The 17,646-nt window shown below is 41.9% G+C and overlaps 1 protein-coding gene across 41 annotated transcripts in view; it reads right to left on the bottom strand.

Annotated features, from left to right (window-relative positions):
* Nucleotides 1–17,646, bottom strand: part of MACF1 (microtubule actin crosslinking factor 1) — a 409,997-nt gene that overhangs the window by 148,028 nt on the left and 244,323 nt on the right. For 32 of the 41 annotated variants that reach the window (XM_031667185.1, XM_031667174.1, XM_031667208.1 and 29 more), the window contains 5 exons: nucleotides 16,781–16,916; nucleotides 7,486–12,942; nucleotides 6,635–6,784; nucleotides 2,525–2,740; nucleotides 2,289–2,438 (listed from right to left, as the gene is read on the bottom strand). In XM_031667185.1, coding sequence (XP_031523045.1) covers nucleotides 2,289–2,438; nucleotides 2,525–2,740; nucleotides 6,635–6,784; nucleotides 7,486–12,942; nucleotides 16,781–16,916 — 6,109 coding nt within the window. Of the gene's footprint in view, nucleotides 1–2,288; nucleotides 2,439–2,524; nucleotides 2,741–6,634; nucleotides 6,785–7,485; nucleotides 12,943–15,435; nucleotides 15,540–16,780; nucleotides 16,917–17,646 lie in introns of those variants that run through there. The other 9 variants (XM_031667267.1, XM_031667265.1, XM_031667270.1 and 6 more) reach the window with 3 other exon arrangements.

Below are 17,646 nucleotides of genomic sequence, written 5' to 3'. Positions count from 1 at the left end.
GATCTCTTTCTATAGCAGAGGGTTGATAAACTACTGTAATACCTGATATAATCTTAAATAGAACAAAAAAAGAGAACAATATTTAGGAGAAAACTCTCTGGCTCACATGTATCTCATGGTCCTAACTTTTCTCTCATTGACTAATAAAGAGAATCAATTAATCTGGGGCTTAAGAAGAAGAAAAGCATCTCTCTAGAGCAGGGGGGTCAACAAACTATGGCCCCCAAGCAAAATCTGGCCTGTCACATGTTTTTGTAAATAAAGTTTTATTGGAACATGGCCATAGCCATTTGTTTATGTATCTACGGCTGCTTTAATTTTGCGTGATTGCAACAGAAATAGGTCTTTTGCATATGGTTCATAAAGCCTATGATATTTATTATCTGGCCCTTTATTTAAAAAGTTTGCTGGCCAGACACTGTGGCTCACGCCTATAATCCCAGCACTTTGGGAGACCAAGGTGGGTAGATTGCCTGACGTCAGGAGTTTGAGACCACTCTGGGCAACATGGTGAAACCCCATCTCTATTGAAAATACAAAAAATTTTAGCCAGGCACGGTGGTGTGTGCCTGTAATCCCAGCTACTTGGGAGGCTCATGCAGGGGAATGGAGGTTGCAGTGAGCCGAGATCACACCACTGCACTCCAGCTTCGGTGACAGAGCGAGACTCCGTCTCAAAAAAAAGAAAACAAAAAAAAAGTTTGCCAACCCATGCTCTAAATAACCAATCAAAAATTCTCCTGAGTTCAGCCATGGTGGAAAGCACTGCAGCGATTTCACAGGAACTTAGAAATACCATCTGACCTAGCAATCCCATTATTGGGTATATATCCAAAGGAATGTAAATCATTCTATCATAAAGACACATGTACGTGTATGTTCCGTATAGCACTATTCACAATAGCAAAGATATGGAATCAACCTAAATGCCCATCAGTGGTAGGCTGGATAAAGAAAATGTGGACACCACATTTTATGGAATACTATCCAGCCGTATGAAAGAATGCGATCATATCCTTTAAAGCAATATGGATGGAGCTGGAGGCCATTATCCTAAGCAAACTAACACAGGAACAGAAAGCCAAATATGGCATGTTCTCACTTATAAGTGGAAGCTAAACAAGAATACATGGATACTAGGAGATGAACAACAGATACTGGGGCCTACTTGAGAGTGAGGGGGTGGGAGGAGAGACAGGATCAGAAAAAATACCTATTGGGTACTGTGCTTATTACCCAGGTGATAAAATTATCTGTACATCAAATCCCCATGACATGCAGTTTACCTATATAACAAACCTGCACATGTACAAACAACAACAAAAAGATCTCCTAAAACTGGTATGCGTGTGTGTGTTTGTAGGATTGGATCTTGGTCAAAAGAGAAACAAAGGATGGATCCTAGATGCTCATTTATAAAGAGAAGATGAGACTGATAATAACAGGTCATTCTGTAGACGGTATCTCAGAGAACAGCTGAAGGAAGAAATGATCATAATCACAGAAGCTCCAGGGATATGATCTATTTTTTTTTTTTTAAGACGGAGTTTCATTCTTGTTGCCCAGGCTGTTGTGCAATGGTGTGATCTCAGCTCACTGCAACCTCCGCTTCCCGGGTTCAAGCGATTCTCCTGCCTCAGCCTCCTAAGTAGCTGGGATTACAGGCACCTGCCACCCTGCCTGCCTAATTTTTTTGAATTTTTAGTAGAGACAGGGTTTCACCATGTTGGCCAGGCTGGTCTCAAACTCCTGACCTCAGGTGATCCACCCGCCTTGGCCTCCCAAAGTGCTGGTATTACAGGTGTGAACTGCCACACCCAGCCAGGGATATGATAATTTAAAAACCTAAACATAGCTGACTTTCTTGGAAATTTATCTTCCTAAGAAAGATAAATGGCCAGGTGCAGTGGCTCACACCTGTAATCCCAGCACTTTGGGAGGCCGAGGTGGGTAGATCACCTGAGGTCTGGAGTTTGAGACCAGCCTGACCAACATGGTGAAATCCCGTCTCTACTAAAAAGTACAAAAATGAGCCAGGCGTGGAGGTAGGTACCTATAGTCCCAGCTACTCAGGAGGCTGAGGCAAGAGAATCACTTGAACCCGGGAGGCAGAAGTTGCAGTGAGCTGGGAACGTGCCACTGCGCTCCAGCTTGGGCGACAGAGCAAGACTCTGTCTCAAAAAAAGAAAGAAAGATAAATATGGATACTGGTTTGCCTAGCAGGAAAATAAAACTGATATAACTCAAAGGACAAAGACAACATGCTTGAGAATGGGTGGAGAGTTTACCTCATATTGTTGGAGACAGCGGTTCAGGCTGTCAACATCTGTTTCACTGTCAGATCCCTTGCTGTTCAGAGTAAGAATGGTATTGCCAACCCAGGCTCTCAGATCTTGAAGTCTGCCTTCTAGCTGTGTGTGCTGATTTAACACTTTAATCTAAGAAATAAATGGCAAATCACATTATGAAAATCTCCCAGCCACCCAGACTTTGTGAGCTTTTATGAATAAAAGCAAAATGCTACCTTTTCTATTTCCACAGCATTCTGGAAGTGGAGTAACCTGGAATTCCAAGTGTCACTCACAGAACTGAGAGACTTCTGAAGATTCTTGGCATCTTTCTCTAGAGCCTTCAACAGTTGAGCAGGAACTTCTTGAGGTTGGCTGATGATAATTTGATTCACACACTCTAATTCCTGACTGACCAAGGTGGTCAGATCCTTTAACTCCCTGTCTAATACCTGAGGGAATAAAGTGGAGTTACCTATAAAAGCAAGACTAGAAACCCTCTGGGAATCAGCTGTGAACACATTTCTCTCTTACCCCATGTCTACACACATTTTAGGGCTTAGAAAATGTTTTTATGTACTTTCATTAATTTACTTGGTTCTTGCAATCACTAATTCATGAGGTAGGCAAGGTAGATGTTATTGTTCTGGATTTACAGAAGAGATGTCTCATTGCTTTAAAAAAAAATGTGGGCTGGGCGCGGTGGCTCAAGCCTGTAATCCCAGCACTTTGGGAGGCCGAGACGGGCGGATCACGAGGTCAGGAGATCGAGACCATCCTGGCTAACACGGTGAAACCCCGTCTCTACTAAAAATACAAAAACTTAGCCGGGCGTGGCGGCGGGCGCCTGTAGTCCCAGTTACTCGGGAGGCTGAGGCAGGAGAATGGCGTGAACCCGGGAGGCGGAGCTTGCAGTGACCTGAGATCCGGCCACTGCACTCCAGCCTGGGTGACAGAGCGAGACTCCGTCTCAAAAAAAAAAAAAAAAAAAAAAAAAAAATGTGAACAGGCCGGGCGTGGTGGCTCAAGCCTGTAATCCCAGCACTTTGGGAGGCCGAGATGGGCGGATCACGAGATCAGGAGATTGAGACCATCCTGGCTAACACGGTGAAACCCCGTCTCTACTAAAAAATACAAAAAACTAGCCGGGCGAGGTGGCGGGCGCCTGTAGTCCCAGCTACTCGGGAGGCTGAGGCAGGAGAATGGCATAAACCTGGGAGGCGGAGCTTGCAGTGAGCTGAGATCCGGCCACTGCACTCCAGCCTGGGCGACACAGCGAGACTCCGTCTCAAAAAAAAAAAAAAAAATTTGTGAACAGTGTTCAAGGTCACCCAGCTGGTAAGAAGTACAGCCAGGATTTGGATTCAGGTTTTCTGACTCAGTGCAGTCTGCTCCCTCCACTGTAACTTGCTGCCTCTCTGAGAGTATCATTATGCCTTTCTCCAAGGAGCAGCTGTGCAGAATTAATGTACTACAAAATAAACCCAAAGGATGACTCTTCCACTCTAAATTCCAGGGTCATGGAACCAAAGAACACAAAGCTATCCCCAACCAGCTTTTCCACTCATCTAGTCTGTAATATTCTGGTCCTCAACAGTGAAGCCAGAAATAAGCTGTGGAAGAACTTGATATAGTTCTTTGGCGCATCATCCTCAGCCCCAGTTCAGCCATCCTACCCAAGGCCACACACTAGATACTGAGAGCACCAGTAAACCACTACAATCTGTCTTCATTGTGACTCCAATCCTATGACAACTCTTAACCTCCAATTTCAGTGAAATAGCCACTCTTCCTCCCTCTAAAGGCTGTCTTTCTATGTTTTTAGGGGACTGGTTCTATCAGTTACCACTTCCTCTCTCTTCTAACTTCAAGTTCTCTTTTTCAATTGGTTCTTTCTCCTCAGTCCAAAACCCATTCAAAACATTCCTTTCAATCCATCTCCTTCAAGTAGTGTCCCACCTCATTCCTTGCCTGTACCTAAGACTTCTGGAAAGAATGATCTATATTAATTGTCTCCACCTTCCAACCTCCCATTTATTCCAGCTGCAAGTTAGTTTATACCCCATCACTCCACTGAAACTGTTCAAAATCATCAATAACTTTCAGGAGCTGAATCTCCCCTTGAGTCCTCATTGTACTCAATCTCCCTGCGGCAGTTACTAGGACTGACTCCTTCTCCTTTGGTTTCTGTGAGACAAGTATTTCCAGGTGTTCTTCAGAGATCTCCAGTTAGACTTTTTCAATCTATTTTATTTTTTGTCCTTTAAATGGTAGTGCTTTCGAATATATTTTTCTTTCTGTTTTTTTTTTTTTTTGAGACAGAGTCTTGCTTTGTTGCCCAGGCTGGAGTGCAGTGGCACGATCTCCGCTCACTGCAAGCTCCGCCGCCTCCTGGGTTAACGCCATTCTCCTGCCTCAGCCTCCCTGGAAGCTGGGACTACAGGCGCCCGCCACCATGCCCGGCTAATTTTTTTGTATTTTCAGTAGAGACGGGGTTTCACCGTGTTCACCAGGATGGTCTCGATCTCCTGACCTCGTGATCCACCTGCCTTGGCCTCCCAAACTGCTGGGATTACAGGCATGAGCCACTGGGCCCGGCCCTTTCTTTTTTTTTAAGACAGGGTCTTACTCCATCTCCCAGCCTGGAGTGCAGTGGTGCATTCATAGCTCAATGAAACCTCAAACTCCTGGGCTCAGGCAAATCCTCCTGCCTCAGCTTCCTGAGTGGTTGGGACTAGGGTGTACACCACCAGGCTTGGCTAATTTCTTACTACGTTGCCCAGGATGGTCTCAAACTCCTGAGCTCAAGCAATCCTCTTGCCTTGGCCTACCAAAGAGCTGGGATTATAGGCATGAGCCACTGTGACTGGCCCTGAGTATGTTTTTCTTCCTAAATAGTCTATTTTGTCCAAGTTTCTTTTTCTTTGTTTTAGCCTCTCCTTTTGTATCAGAAGCTTTCCGGATGCTCAAGTGGAGAGTAATGCCCTAAAAAGCAGACTACAAACTCTACTGGCTGTAGTCTTCACTGAGGGTGATGGAGTTGGGCTATACAGTCGGGAAACCACTTATGTCAGTACCATTAGGTCTTCCTCCTTGGGCTGGTCAAACCATAGCGGAAGCAAGGATATAGCTCAAAATTCAGTATGTATGTGAACTTCCAGTTAATCCTACTGATTTCTGTATGGAATATTTACCTTCAATAAATGGCTGCTCTCCCTAGTCAAGAGACACTCTGAATTACTTTCCTCAGAGGATGAACATCCAGTCTTGTTAGTGCACGGCATGAGCAGTTGCCAGGCTATGTGAAGTAAGTTGAAAATCTAAAGGTCTAATTGCTTCTTAAACAGACTTTAAACCAATTAGAAGCCCGTTTGCATATCCACTTTCATCTCTTTCTGGTGCTCCCAATTTTTGAGGTTTTGGGGAGTTCTGTAGTGTAAATCAGGTTGTTCCTTAGCTTCCTCCACTGTAAGTTGAGGATCTGGTTTACTCTAGCTTGCTAAGGTAGTTACCTCCTCATCTATCTGCTTTCTAACTTCTAAAATTTTACTGCTGTTTTCTCCTTTCTTGCTCTTTATGAATTTATGTGCTTAAAACACAAAAAACCTTTTTCCTGATGTCTTAGTATAGTTTTAGGAAGTAAGAGAGATTAACTTATATATCTAACCTACTGTTTTAAGCCTCCAACATTTCTTGTTTGAATTACTGCAATAGTTTCATAACCAATCACTCTGCCTTTGAATTTACCTAAATCAATCCAAAACCACACAGATAACAACTGGTAGGGCCGGGTGTGGTGGCTCGTGCCTGTAATCCTAGCACTTTGGGAGGCCGAGGCAGGTGGCTTGCCTGAGCTCAGGACTTTGAAATCAGCCTGGGCAACTGGTGAAACCCCATCTCTACTTAAAGAAAAAAAAAAAAAAAAAAAATTAGCCAGGCGTGGTGGCGGGTACCTGTAGTCCCAGCTATTCGGGAGGCTGAGGCAGGAGAATTGCTTGAACCTGGGAGGCAGAGGTTGCAGTGAGCCGAGATCACGCTACTGCACTCCAGCCTGGGCAACAGAGCAAGATTCCATCTCAAAAAAAACAAAAGCAAAACAACAACAACAAAAAAATTGGTAGTAATTACATTCATAGCCAAATCCAAGGTCTGTTAAAGTCTATCCTTTATAAATCTTATCCAATCTATCCAAATGTGGCCCATCTCATAATTATCTGACAAGGGTCTGAGATTGTTTACCCTAGAATAGAGTGCAAGCAGGTCCTAGTAAGTCTTGAAATCTTCAAGGAAGATGGAGGCAGCTATCTTGAAGCTCATGTCTGTGGTGGAAGTCCCTGGGAACCTACCTTGGCCTGACACAGCAGATCCTGTAGTTCTGCCAGGTTTAGCTCCAAAGGCTGCATCTGTCTGGTCCTCATTTCAATGTTCCGTAACAGAGACAGATAGGAAACTAGCTTTTCATCATGTTCTAAACAGAGTTGCCGGGTAAATACATTCTGTGGAGCCAAAAAGAAAGCTGACTCAGTTCTGACATTCTTCCTTAGAGAGCAGAAGCTCAGAGCTATCAATCTACAAGCGTCATTTTACCAAAATTTCCAAAAGTTATTCTGATTTTAGGTAGCATCATCCTAGTATTTCTTTTTTTTTTTTTTTTTTTGAGACGGAGTCTCGCTCTGTCGCCCAGGCTGGAGTGCAGTGGCGCAATCTCGGCTCACTGCAAGCTCCACCTCCCGGGTTCACGCCATTCTCCCGCCTCAGCCTCCGAGTAGCTGGGACTACAGGCGCCCGCCACCACGCCCGGCTAGTTTTTTGTATTTTTAGTAGAGACGGGGTTTCACCATGTTAGCCAGGATGGTCTCGATCTCCTAACCTCGTGATCCACCCGCCTCGGCCTCCCAAAGTGCTGGGATTACAGGCTTGAGCCACCGCGCCCGGCCCATCCTAGTATTTCTATTAGCTTGTTTCTATTTAAAACCCTTGCAGATTTCAGAAAGACATTCAGAGCCAATGCCTAATTTTTCAACAACTTTGTTACAAACAGATGATGATAAACTAAGTTATATCTTAGAGAATCATCTAGTGCCTTAAAATGTATATAGGTATACAATTATACATATGTAAACTCTGTACCCAGTTAAGAATTTTAGCATTAAACTAATTATATCTTTAGGGGGAAAAAAAAGCGCACACCACTTACTTGTGTTGCTCTGAAGGGCTCTGGGTTTACACCTCCATTTCCCTTTCCTCCAAGTGCAGTCATGAAGGGAGTTTGTTCAATGCCAGGGCTTTCTCTGACCTTTTCCTGTGGTGTCTTCTCTGTCTTCACTGTAGAGCATACTGTTAGGGACATTGTCTTTTCTTCACTGGTCTCTGGAACAGTAGGACTAATGATGGCATTCTGTTGCCCTGTATTCTCTTTCTGAGACACTCCTTTGAATAGTTTCTCTGGAAGAAAGGATCCCAAGACTCTGGAACCTCTCTGAGTCACTATGTCCTCAATGGATCCTGCTTGCAGACCTGTAACGTTAGGGTTTGCCATTTCTAGAAATTTCTCTCCAGTTATTTCCTGTGTTGCTATTTCAGATTTGAGAGTTCCACAAAGTTTATCATCACTTTTGCTGCCCTGATGATGAAGGTCTTTTCTGTCTGAGAATTCTAGATAACTGACTTCTTTTGAATCTGGTCTAGAAACTGTAATTACTTCCAATTTAAGACCTCTTGCTGGGTCAAAGGATACTTCTTGGTATGACTTTTCTTTACATTCATTAGATGAGGAAATGAGATGTTTGGTTTCCTTGGTTTTAGAAGTAACACAGGAATCTTGATGATAGTTGGTCTCCCGTCTGGTGGTTCCTTGGAAAGACTTGTCTGTTTTGGAAATTTGGGATGAGCCTGTCACTTGGGCTTTTCCATCTGATTCCTGGTAGTGCAATCCTTCAGGTCTTGGGGTCATAGAAGGGAATGGTTCACTCTGGGCCCCACAAGCAATTTCTTGAGATAAGTTTTCTTCTGGTTTTAAAGTCAAGCAGAGACTTAAATTGTTTACTTTTCCTTCACTGGCCTGTTTAGAGCTGAAGAGTGTTAAAGCATCTAGATGTTTTACAGAAATTCCTTGAGGTGCCACTTGGGAAGAAGAGTCTTCAGTTTTAAAAATAACAGAAAATCCCTTTTCTGTATCAGCTTCTTTCCCTTTTTCACTTGAGGTCATTTCCCTAGGTTGGCTCTTTATATGGGAGTCATGCTCATCTCTAATGGCAGTTTCCTGATACAACTTTTCTTCAGAAAGAAATGCTGATTTGCATGTTCTGATGCTTTCTTCTACAATCACCTCCCTCTTCTCTCTCTTACTTTTCACCCCAGCATTCATTGGTTGCTGCAAAACCTGCTCACTCGGCAATTTGCCTGATGTTTCACAATATGTTTCTTGTACTTCCAAAATCACTTCCCCTTGATTTTCTCTTATTTCTTCAGAATCTAGACATGAGGTAGACTGCTTCATATGAGAAATAATTTCTATTTTTGTCACTGCTTTTTCCTGCTCTTCATTTGTGTCATTTCCCATGTTATTTCTAGCCACTTCTTTGAGTTTAAAATCACAAACTTCAGAGTAAGTATGTGTCAATGACACTTGGCCCAAGGATTCACCTTTAAGATTATGAGGATTTATGATACTGATAAATTCTTTAGCATCTGGAGACATTCTTGGCTTATGTTGATCCTTGCAGCTAAATTCCTTTAAGGAAATTTCCCTGCTCTTTTTTGCCTGCTCCCCATCAGAAACTCTCACTTTAACCTTTTCTTGTGCAGACTGATTTTCAACCTGAAGTAGTCTCTCACTCTCTTCTACTTTATTACAACTCATTTCAGCAGTCTGATTACAAGCAATTAACATATCCTTTCTTAGAGATTCATTTTGCAATGCACACACTTCAATCCCCTCTTGCTTTTCAATCTGAGCCCTGTGATCGCTGAACTCCGAAGTATCTATTTGGATCATATTTGCCAGTTCAGGACTGATCAGTCTTTTCTCAATAGCTTCCGCTAAAGTCACTCTCTGATCACTAAATATGTCAACAATTCCTCCATTTAACACCTGATGAGATGCAATAATTCTGACCATGTTTTCATCCACCAGTTCCTCTTCCAAAGCTGATGCCAATGTCAGTCTTTTTCCAGTAGCAGTGTCTATGATTCCACCAGTATTTGCCTGGGCTTCCAGAACCTTCAGCGTAGATGCAAAGTCTACTTTTCCAAGCTGAATTGCTTGAGACAATGTAAGCACTTTGTCGCTCACTCCATCTTTAATGTCTGAGAAGGGAATTACTTCTAGATATTTCTGTCCAGATTCAATATCAATCTTACATTTCTTGACTAATTCTGAGTAGGGGACAATTCTGCAGTTCTCGGGATCTACAATGCCATGCATCATTCCTGGAGACAATACTGCTTCATTAGTTAACAGTCCTTCTTTTTTAGCTTCTGCCAAGGTCAATCTCTGACTAGAAATGAGATCCACAAAGTTTCCAGTAAAGGCCTGAACTTCCTGGATTTCTCTTTTCAGGTCTGGGGTAATAAGATCTAATTTTATGGCTTTAGGGAGGGAAACAGTTTCCTTTGTTTCAGGATTGAAAATCTGATGGATGTTTAAGTTTTCAACTCTTTTGAGTTTCTTGGCTAAATCTTCACCAATTAAGCCATGTCTGAAGGCATTATCAACAGAAAGTCTCATCCCAGATATATGGTGAATGATACCTCCATCTAGCACCTGCTTAGTCAACAAACGAATGGCCTCCTCTCTCTCCAAAAGACCTCTGTCAATGGACTGCACAACTGTTAAAGGGGCTTTACTATCAGGGTCTATAAGTCCTGTTGTTTCCATTTGTAAACTAATTAATCTCTCCCTAACTGTTTTTTCAGCATCTCTACCTTTGGAAGCTTTCTCCAGATTTATAAGCTCTGGCTGGTCAGCAATGTCCACCAAGCCAAGAGTTGAGGCCAAAGTTACTGAAACTTTTTTGCCTCGTTTCAGATCAGTAATTCCACCAGTCACCACCTGCCTCTCTAAAATTCTGGTGGCTGTTTCCTTGTCAAGAAGTCCAACCGTAACTGCATCCTTTACAGAGCATAGTGTGTGGGTACGGGGGTCTAAGATACCACTTATAGCTTTGTCTGCCATGAGGACATTATGTAATAATTTCTCATCCATCAGACCTTCATTAATGACTTCTTCAGTTGTCAAAGACTCACACGTCTGAGAGTCAAAGAACCCCTGAAACATGTTCAGCTTCTCCATAAGCTTCACGGCAGTGTGACTTGGCACGATGCCTCGGGATATTGCTTCATTTAGTAAGAGCTTTTGACCTGTTTGTTCATGAAAGATACCACCATCTAGTAACTGTGCAGATAACACATTTAAGGTAGCTTCTTCAAGCAATTCTGATGGATGACTGTAGGACAGAAAAGTTTCCCTGCCATTATCTTCCTCATCAGTCTTTTCTAATATCATCATACTACCACCTGCGATATTCTGTGCTTCTTGAGTTTCTTTATGGTCATCCTTAGCCAAAAATGTTTTCTTTAACATTTGCTTTTTGTCCAGAGGATGAATGTTCACATCAGTTTCAGACTTTAGTTCTAACTTTACACCTAGAGTTTTCTTTACCTGAACTTCTGACTTTTTGCTTTGGGGTTTTATGTGAGATCCTCCAGTTTCATCATGAATATATTCAGTCTCAAGAGTGTGTGCTTGTTCATTCTGACACGTAAAAGAAGTGTTTCTGAGAGGCTGATGTTCTTTCTTTGGTGTTTCAACAGAAAAAAGATCGTTGTCAACCACCAACGGCACACCTTCCGCCTCCGCAGGAGGTACAGTCAGGAGGTGTCCCCTGCTGGCATTTTCTTTGATAGACACTGCTGTTTGGTCTTCCCTTTTGGTATCTATCAACTGCCTTTGTACCTCTAATTTGACTTTATTTATTACCTTCAAAGAGTCAACATTTGAATTTCTCTCTTTTTGTTCTACAAACAGATCCTCTTCAGGGTTCTCTACAGAAGAATCTTCTGTTTCTGCAGTGGTCTTTTTGCCTTTTTCTGTAGTGCAATCTTCCTGATTGGGATATTCTTTGTTCTGAGAAGACAACTGGAACTCAGGCAACCTCACAGTCCACCCATCGCTGAAAGTTCCTGAGATTTTCACATTAGCTGACTCTTGCAAACCCTCAGGAGTTTTTTGCCTTTGATGTCCAATTTCAACCACTTCTGGAGGACTTGTTTGATACTTGTCTCTGGATGTTAGTATCTCCATCAGCTCTTTATCTAACAGAAGCAGCCTCTGTCCATTTTGTACATTAATATAGCTGTGAGTCATCAGCTGGAACAACAGATTCTCACTCTTGCTTGCTATGGCCTTAGGTTGGCTCTTGCTGCACGGTAGAACTGCTGCTCCATGATTAATATTTTGTTCTGCAGAGTCTGCTAGTTGCATGTGGGGCATCACATCAGGTATACAAATCGATTTTAAGTTATTGGCAAGATCTCTGTCCAGGATACCACTTTCTATTGCTTTCTTCCAGGACAAAATCTCTGTGGTTGCTGGTAGAAACAGAGCCTTAATGTGCTGTCGGTTACTAAGGATTTTATGTGCTAGTTCAGTAGACACAATACCTTGTTCTAGGGCATCTGTAATTGGGAGGATCTCTCCAGATTCAGGCCACAGCAAACCCATGAATGACCAGAGGGACTCCAGAATCACAAGGGCGATCTTAGCAGCTACTAGATCATTGCTCACTGCTTCATTTATTGTTAGCCTTTGCCCCGTGACAGTGTCTATGATGCCTCCTGTCTGAAGCTGCCTTATAAGGATACCACAGGCCATATCTTGGTCAATCAAATTATGTCTTACAGCCTCTTCCACTGTAAGTCTATGTCCTGTTCTTGGATCTACTATGCCACCAGCAAAAAGCTGAGCTTCCAGCAACCGGACAGTGACCTGCCTATCTATCAGCCCTTCCTGAACTGCACGGAAAATGCTAACCTTCCGGCCTGATTTCAAGCTCACCATTCCCCCTGCCAATTGTTTGACAGGCAGTAATTTGAATCCTGATTCCTGGTGGACAATACATCGTTGCATCAGATCCAGTAAACCAATTTTCTCAGCTGTGTTAGGGTCTATCAAATTCTTGGATGTTCTAAGATGAGACTCTAATACTGAATGAAGCCATGCAGAAATGAGGCCTTGATGAAAAGCCTCTTCCAGGTTAATACAGTTCTCACTAGGGGAAAGACTGAAACCTCCAGTTGCCAGGTGAGCTTCTAAGATTTTCAGTCCAACTCTCTCACTGATTATTCTCTTCTCAATTGCTTCCACCACAGAAAGAGGGCCTCTGCTCTCAGTAAGCCTGCTTATTAAGGCCAGGGCATCCTGTAGCTCCCGGAGCTCCTGGTACATCTGGGGATTAATGAGGTTTCTGGCTAGGCCCTCCTCCAAAGAGAGGTTTTCACCAGTCTCAGGGGCAATGAGGCCAGACATGATAACCTGAGATTCCAGAAGCGCAAGGCCTGTGTCTTGGTCAAGGAGGCCCTTTTGCATGGCTTTGAAGATAGGAAATATCTCCACTGTGCCTAGGTCAATCACCCCAGCAACTGCTCTGCAATCCTAAAAAAAAAAAAAAAAAAAAAAAAGGAAAAGAAAACTGAATCAGAGCCAATGGCAAAGCACAACTATTGAAAGGAGTCATTCAAAGAACTATAGTATTCAGGCCAGGCATGGTGGCTCACGCCTATAATCTGCCCGAGGCGGGCAGATCATGAGGTCAGGAGTTCGAGACCAGCCTGACCAACATGGTGAAAACCCCGTCTCTACTAAAAATACAAAAATTAGTTGGGCTTGGTGGTGCCTGCCTGTAATCCTAGCTACTCAGGAGGCTGAAGCAGGAGAATTGCTTGAACCCAGGAGGTAGAGGGTTGTAGTGAGCTGAGATTTTACCATTGCATTCCAGCCTGGGTGACAGAGTGAGACTCCGTCTCAAAAAAAAAAAAAAAAAAAGAAAAAAAAAAAAAGAACTATAGTATATAAAATTCTGACCACAAGAAAAACCCAGCATGGGATAAGCCCCAACATGTAGGAAATATTCTGAAGCAAGCCACCCAGTGTTAATAATAAAAAAGAGTTTTTCTACACTGCAGAATGTTTACTAGACCAGAAGTTCCTAGATCACTTGAGAGATAGTGGCATTAAGCATATCTGAGTGACAAGCTCTACAGGGTGGCAAGCAGTGAAAGTGATAGGATTTAATCTTATTTTTAAGACCAAATCATCATAAAGTTTCTTACAGACGCATAACAGTTCCCCCAAAGTGAGAATTCAACCCCATAAAACAAGTTTTTGCTGTTGTAAACCACACAGAAGACTCTGGAAGTAGCAATTCCCTGCTGATTAGCATAGCAGGACTGGTCCACAGAATAAGAGGGATTTATGCAGTCCAATAGCTCCAGAACAATTGTGCATCCCAGTAAACAGGCCTGTGTATATTACTCAAGAAAGTATTTTAGCAACTGGGATACTCGCATTCTTGGACAATGCTAGCTTCTCCCAAGGCAATGGCTCTAAATTAAATTAGTTCTAGGACTTGGAAGTAGCAAGACAAGGAAGAAACAGATCGGGGACCCTTGCCTACGGAACCACTAGTAACTTCTCTTCTGGTCCAGGCTAGAATGGGTAGCACAATAACCATGACTACAGCTGTCACTTATTATTAGATCTATTGAACACTGACATTTAATTCTCACAGTAATCCTATGAAAACAATTGTTTGAATCTTTAGTTTGAAGAAATGAAAATGAGGCACATAGTTTAGGTAACTTGTCCAAGGTCACAAAACTAGTAAGTTCCAGAAATAAATCAAGGTTTGACTCTAAATCTTGTATGCCCTCCCAGAGTCAGACCCAGAAAACTATAAAAGACAAGTACAGTAGAGTCACATCTTAACACAGGAGTTAGGTCCTAAGGTCAGTGAATAAGGCATATACGCTATCAAAATTACTCTTGCAAATCCTAGAAAGAGCTCCTAAAGAATTCTCATTTTGAGATCTTTTATCACAGAATAATACATTCAGATTTTAAATTATTTAAGTGTTTAACCACTTAACAACACTTCATCATTTTTATTACTCTCCAACTTTTCAGCTCTTATTTATGTTCACTATTTTCATTTTCTGTATATAATTTTATCTGTCCCTCTTTGGTCAGTGCTACTTTCTGATTACTTATTTAACTCTCTACCTTATTGATGGAGGATCTTGTGGAAGCAGTTTCCAATTACTTCCCTGCCTCCTAAATAATAGCATTCCATTTTACCTCAGTGAGTAAGTTCCATAAGAGCTGATCCATTGCCCATGAAGGTCTAGGAGCAGTAGCTGTCATTCAATAAACATGGGACGAATATGGATAAATAATAAGGAAACCCTTAAAATCATTAAACCATTTCCCCTCAGATTTTAGAAACACGCACTGAGGATTTCAAGCTTGATGAAGTGCATACAATAAGAATACAGTATGGACAGCAAATAAAAGAACAGTATATTTGGTTCTCATCTCCATTTCTACATATGTATTCAATCAATGGAATAACTGACAGACTTCTCCACACTAAAGTATTATTTATTCCCTATCCCCTTGTTTTCTGACCAAGAAGAGAAAGTTCAATCTGTATAATTTAAACATATATATTATGCAAATTCCCTATGTGTCTGTTTTAAAGAAATTGAAGGAAAAAGTTCACTGGAATGTGATACCTGAAAAATTTCAAGATACCTGAAAAATTCCTTTTAGAAAATCCATGAAAGACTATTCAGAACAGACAATATGACAAAGAAAAACATTCCTTTGAGAACTTTTCATTTCTTTTGTGAGATTCACGGAGTCTCAAAAATGCTGACACTGAAGAAAGGCCTGGAGTCTAGCCAAAGAGAAAAGTCTACAATGTTACTTCCAACACCCTCACAATTGGAGAATAGGCAGGAAACACTCAGCTGGGAAAAAATCCAGAGAAACTCATTTCTATCCTACCAAACATGGACATTCTGACCTAAACAAGCATTAAGAGACAGAAGGAGAGGAGGAAAGAAAACATAAAAGGCTTCTACTTACCAGAGTTGCAGGGCACTCCTCAGGCAGATAAAAGATAGAGCCTTATGGAGCAGCTCAGCCGTATCACACACACAGTGTAAGCTTGGTGTTAGCGTCCAGCATGCGACTGTTTGTTTTTGCAAAAAAGAACCCCAAACAGGTCGTCCTCTTTTCCCTTTGTGCATTTGTGCTTAAACTCCAAAGGGTTAGTGAAACTTGTAAGCAAGGATGTCAGTTAATCAGAACAATACTTCACATGAAACACACAAACAGTACAGGAGACACATCATGCTCAATGTAGTGGTGCTCAGCAGCTTGTCTTTCTTTTTTTCTTTCTTTCCTTTTCCCCCCTTTTTTAACCTTTCAAAATGAGAACTGGATGTTCTCAGCAAGCAATTGTTAAAACTTTTCACATACTCCCTTATATGGTGAAGCAACAAGCCACTGGAAGTGGGCTACCTTAAATGGAGAATGTTACACTAGCACTTTGTTTTTCGAAATATACCATCAAATCATTGCTAGTTCTGTCTTGTGGTCTTTACAACTCCAGCTACTGTTGCACAAAATTTATATCCAAGGACCAGAATCAAGACATGCTTTGTCTGAATATCATTTTGAGCATCATCTGGACCAAATTTGGCTATCACATGAGCTTAATTTTGGCCTGCCCCACATAAGTTGGCCATTGCTTCACAACATAGGAAATAAGCAGGCAAACACACATATATATCCCAGAGACACATGTATATAATATGATAAGTGTACACACACGCACAGGTATCCAGGAAGAACTTAGGACAACCAGCAGGAAATATGATGACTTTCATATGGTCCAGGAAATGAACATGGAGGGGAACTAGTAAAGATGCCACATGATGAGATGACTATGGGTGAGGGGAACCAGCGTCTTAGTCAGTGAAACTACTCTACTAGTTTGCTTTGGAACTTAATATTTCTCATTGCCTTAGTATGGAGGGAAGAGGTTCACAGGTTTTTCTTTCCAATATCCAGAACTCTTGGCTATCAACTTTCATGTGACAATGCCACAAGGGAGTATCTTACTGCCCTGTGATCATATACAATACAGAATTTATGTTCTCCTCAACTGCTGTCTGCCACAAAATGGCATAAGACAAAAAAGGTGAACCAGGTCTAAAGGGTTAGCTGTGTCTTCTAGTGCTCTTGACTGACCAACACATCATGGAACCCCAGTAAAGAAACACAAGACACATGGCTGCTAAGGTGAGGTTAAAAATTAAGTCACATTGGTCATGGAAAGCTAGTGATCATGACTGAATCAGCAAAGCTGCTTTCATACCATTCAAAAGGTATCCACCCAATATTTGGAGATGAAAACTAAAAGTACCTTTTGTTCTGTCTGGTGAGCCAACTGGCTCTGAAGCTGCTGAAGCTGATTTGCAGAACCATCACAAAGGTCATGGTAAGCCTGGTTTAGGGCATTCAATTGCTCAGATATTTGTTTCTTCTCTTTTTCTGAGAGCCTGGAAGATGAAGCATTAAAGTTTTTTTAGAGGAAAAAAAAAAATCTCCAAACTCTGCTCTATTGCTTCAAAATTACTACTTCCTCATCTTGGATGGATGATCTTCTTCTTCCATATTCATGGGAGACTCTGGCATTTCACTCAGTTTTTCTGTCTATCTCAGATCAAGTCACGGTTCTTGGTGATGTCAGTGCTATGTCCACCCCATGCTTGTAGTTCAAATGACCTCATCTCCACTTTAGCCCCACCTACAAACGTCAAATTTAGACCCTTCTATCATCTGAAATTATTCTGCTTCTGAAATCTTAGACTTCAATAATCCACTATATGATTATAACTCTACCTTCCAGTTTTATCTTTCTTTACTCCTTCTATACCTATTTTCTTTTTAAAATAAAATATTTAAACAGGCAGAAGAATATAACAAATTCTCATTTACCTGTTATCTAGCTACCCAGCTTTCACTTCACGATTTACTATTTTACATATGTGCTTTAGGCCCTTTTCTTTTTCTTTTTCTTTTTTTTTTTTTTTTTTGAGATGAAGTCTCACTCTGTTGCCCAGGTTGAAGTGCAGTGGTGCAATCTTGGCTTACTGCAACCTCCACTTCCCGGGTTCAAGTGATTCCCCTGCCTTAGCCTCCCGAGTAGCTGGGATTACAGGTGCCTGCCACCACACTGAGCTAATTTTTGTAATTTTAGTAGAGACGGGGTTTCACCATGTTGGCCAG

This window comes from Papio anubis, chromosome 1 (assembly GCF_008728515.1).
Source record: "Papio anubis isolate 15944 chromosome 1, Panubis1.0, whole genome shotgun sequence".
Lineage (NCBI taxonomy): Eukaryota > Metazoa > Chordata > Mammalia > Primates > Cercopithecidae > Papio > Papio anubis.
The sequence above is the reverse complement of the archived record's forward strand: the minus strand, read 5'-3'. Positions and strand labels throughout refer to the sequence as shown.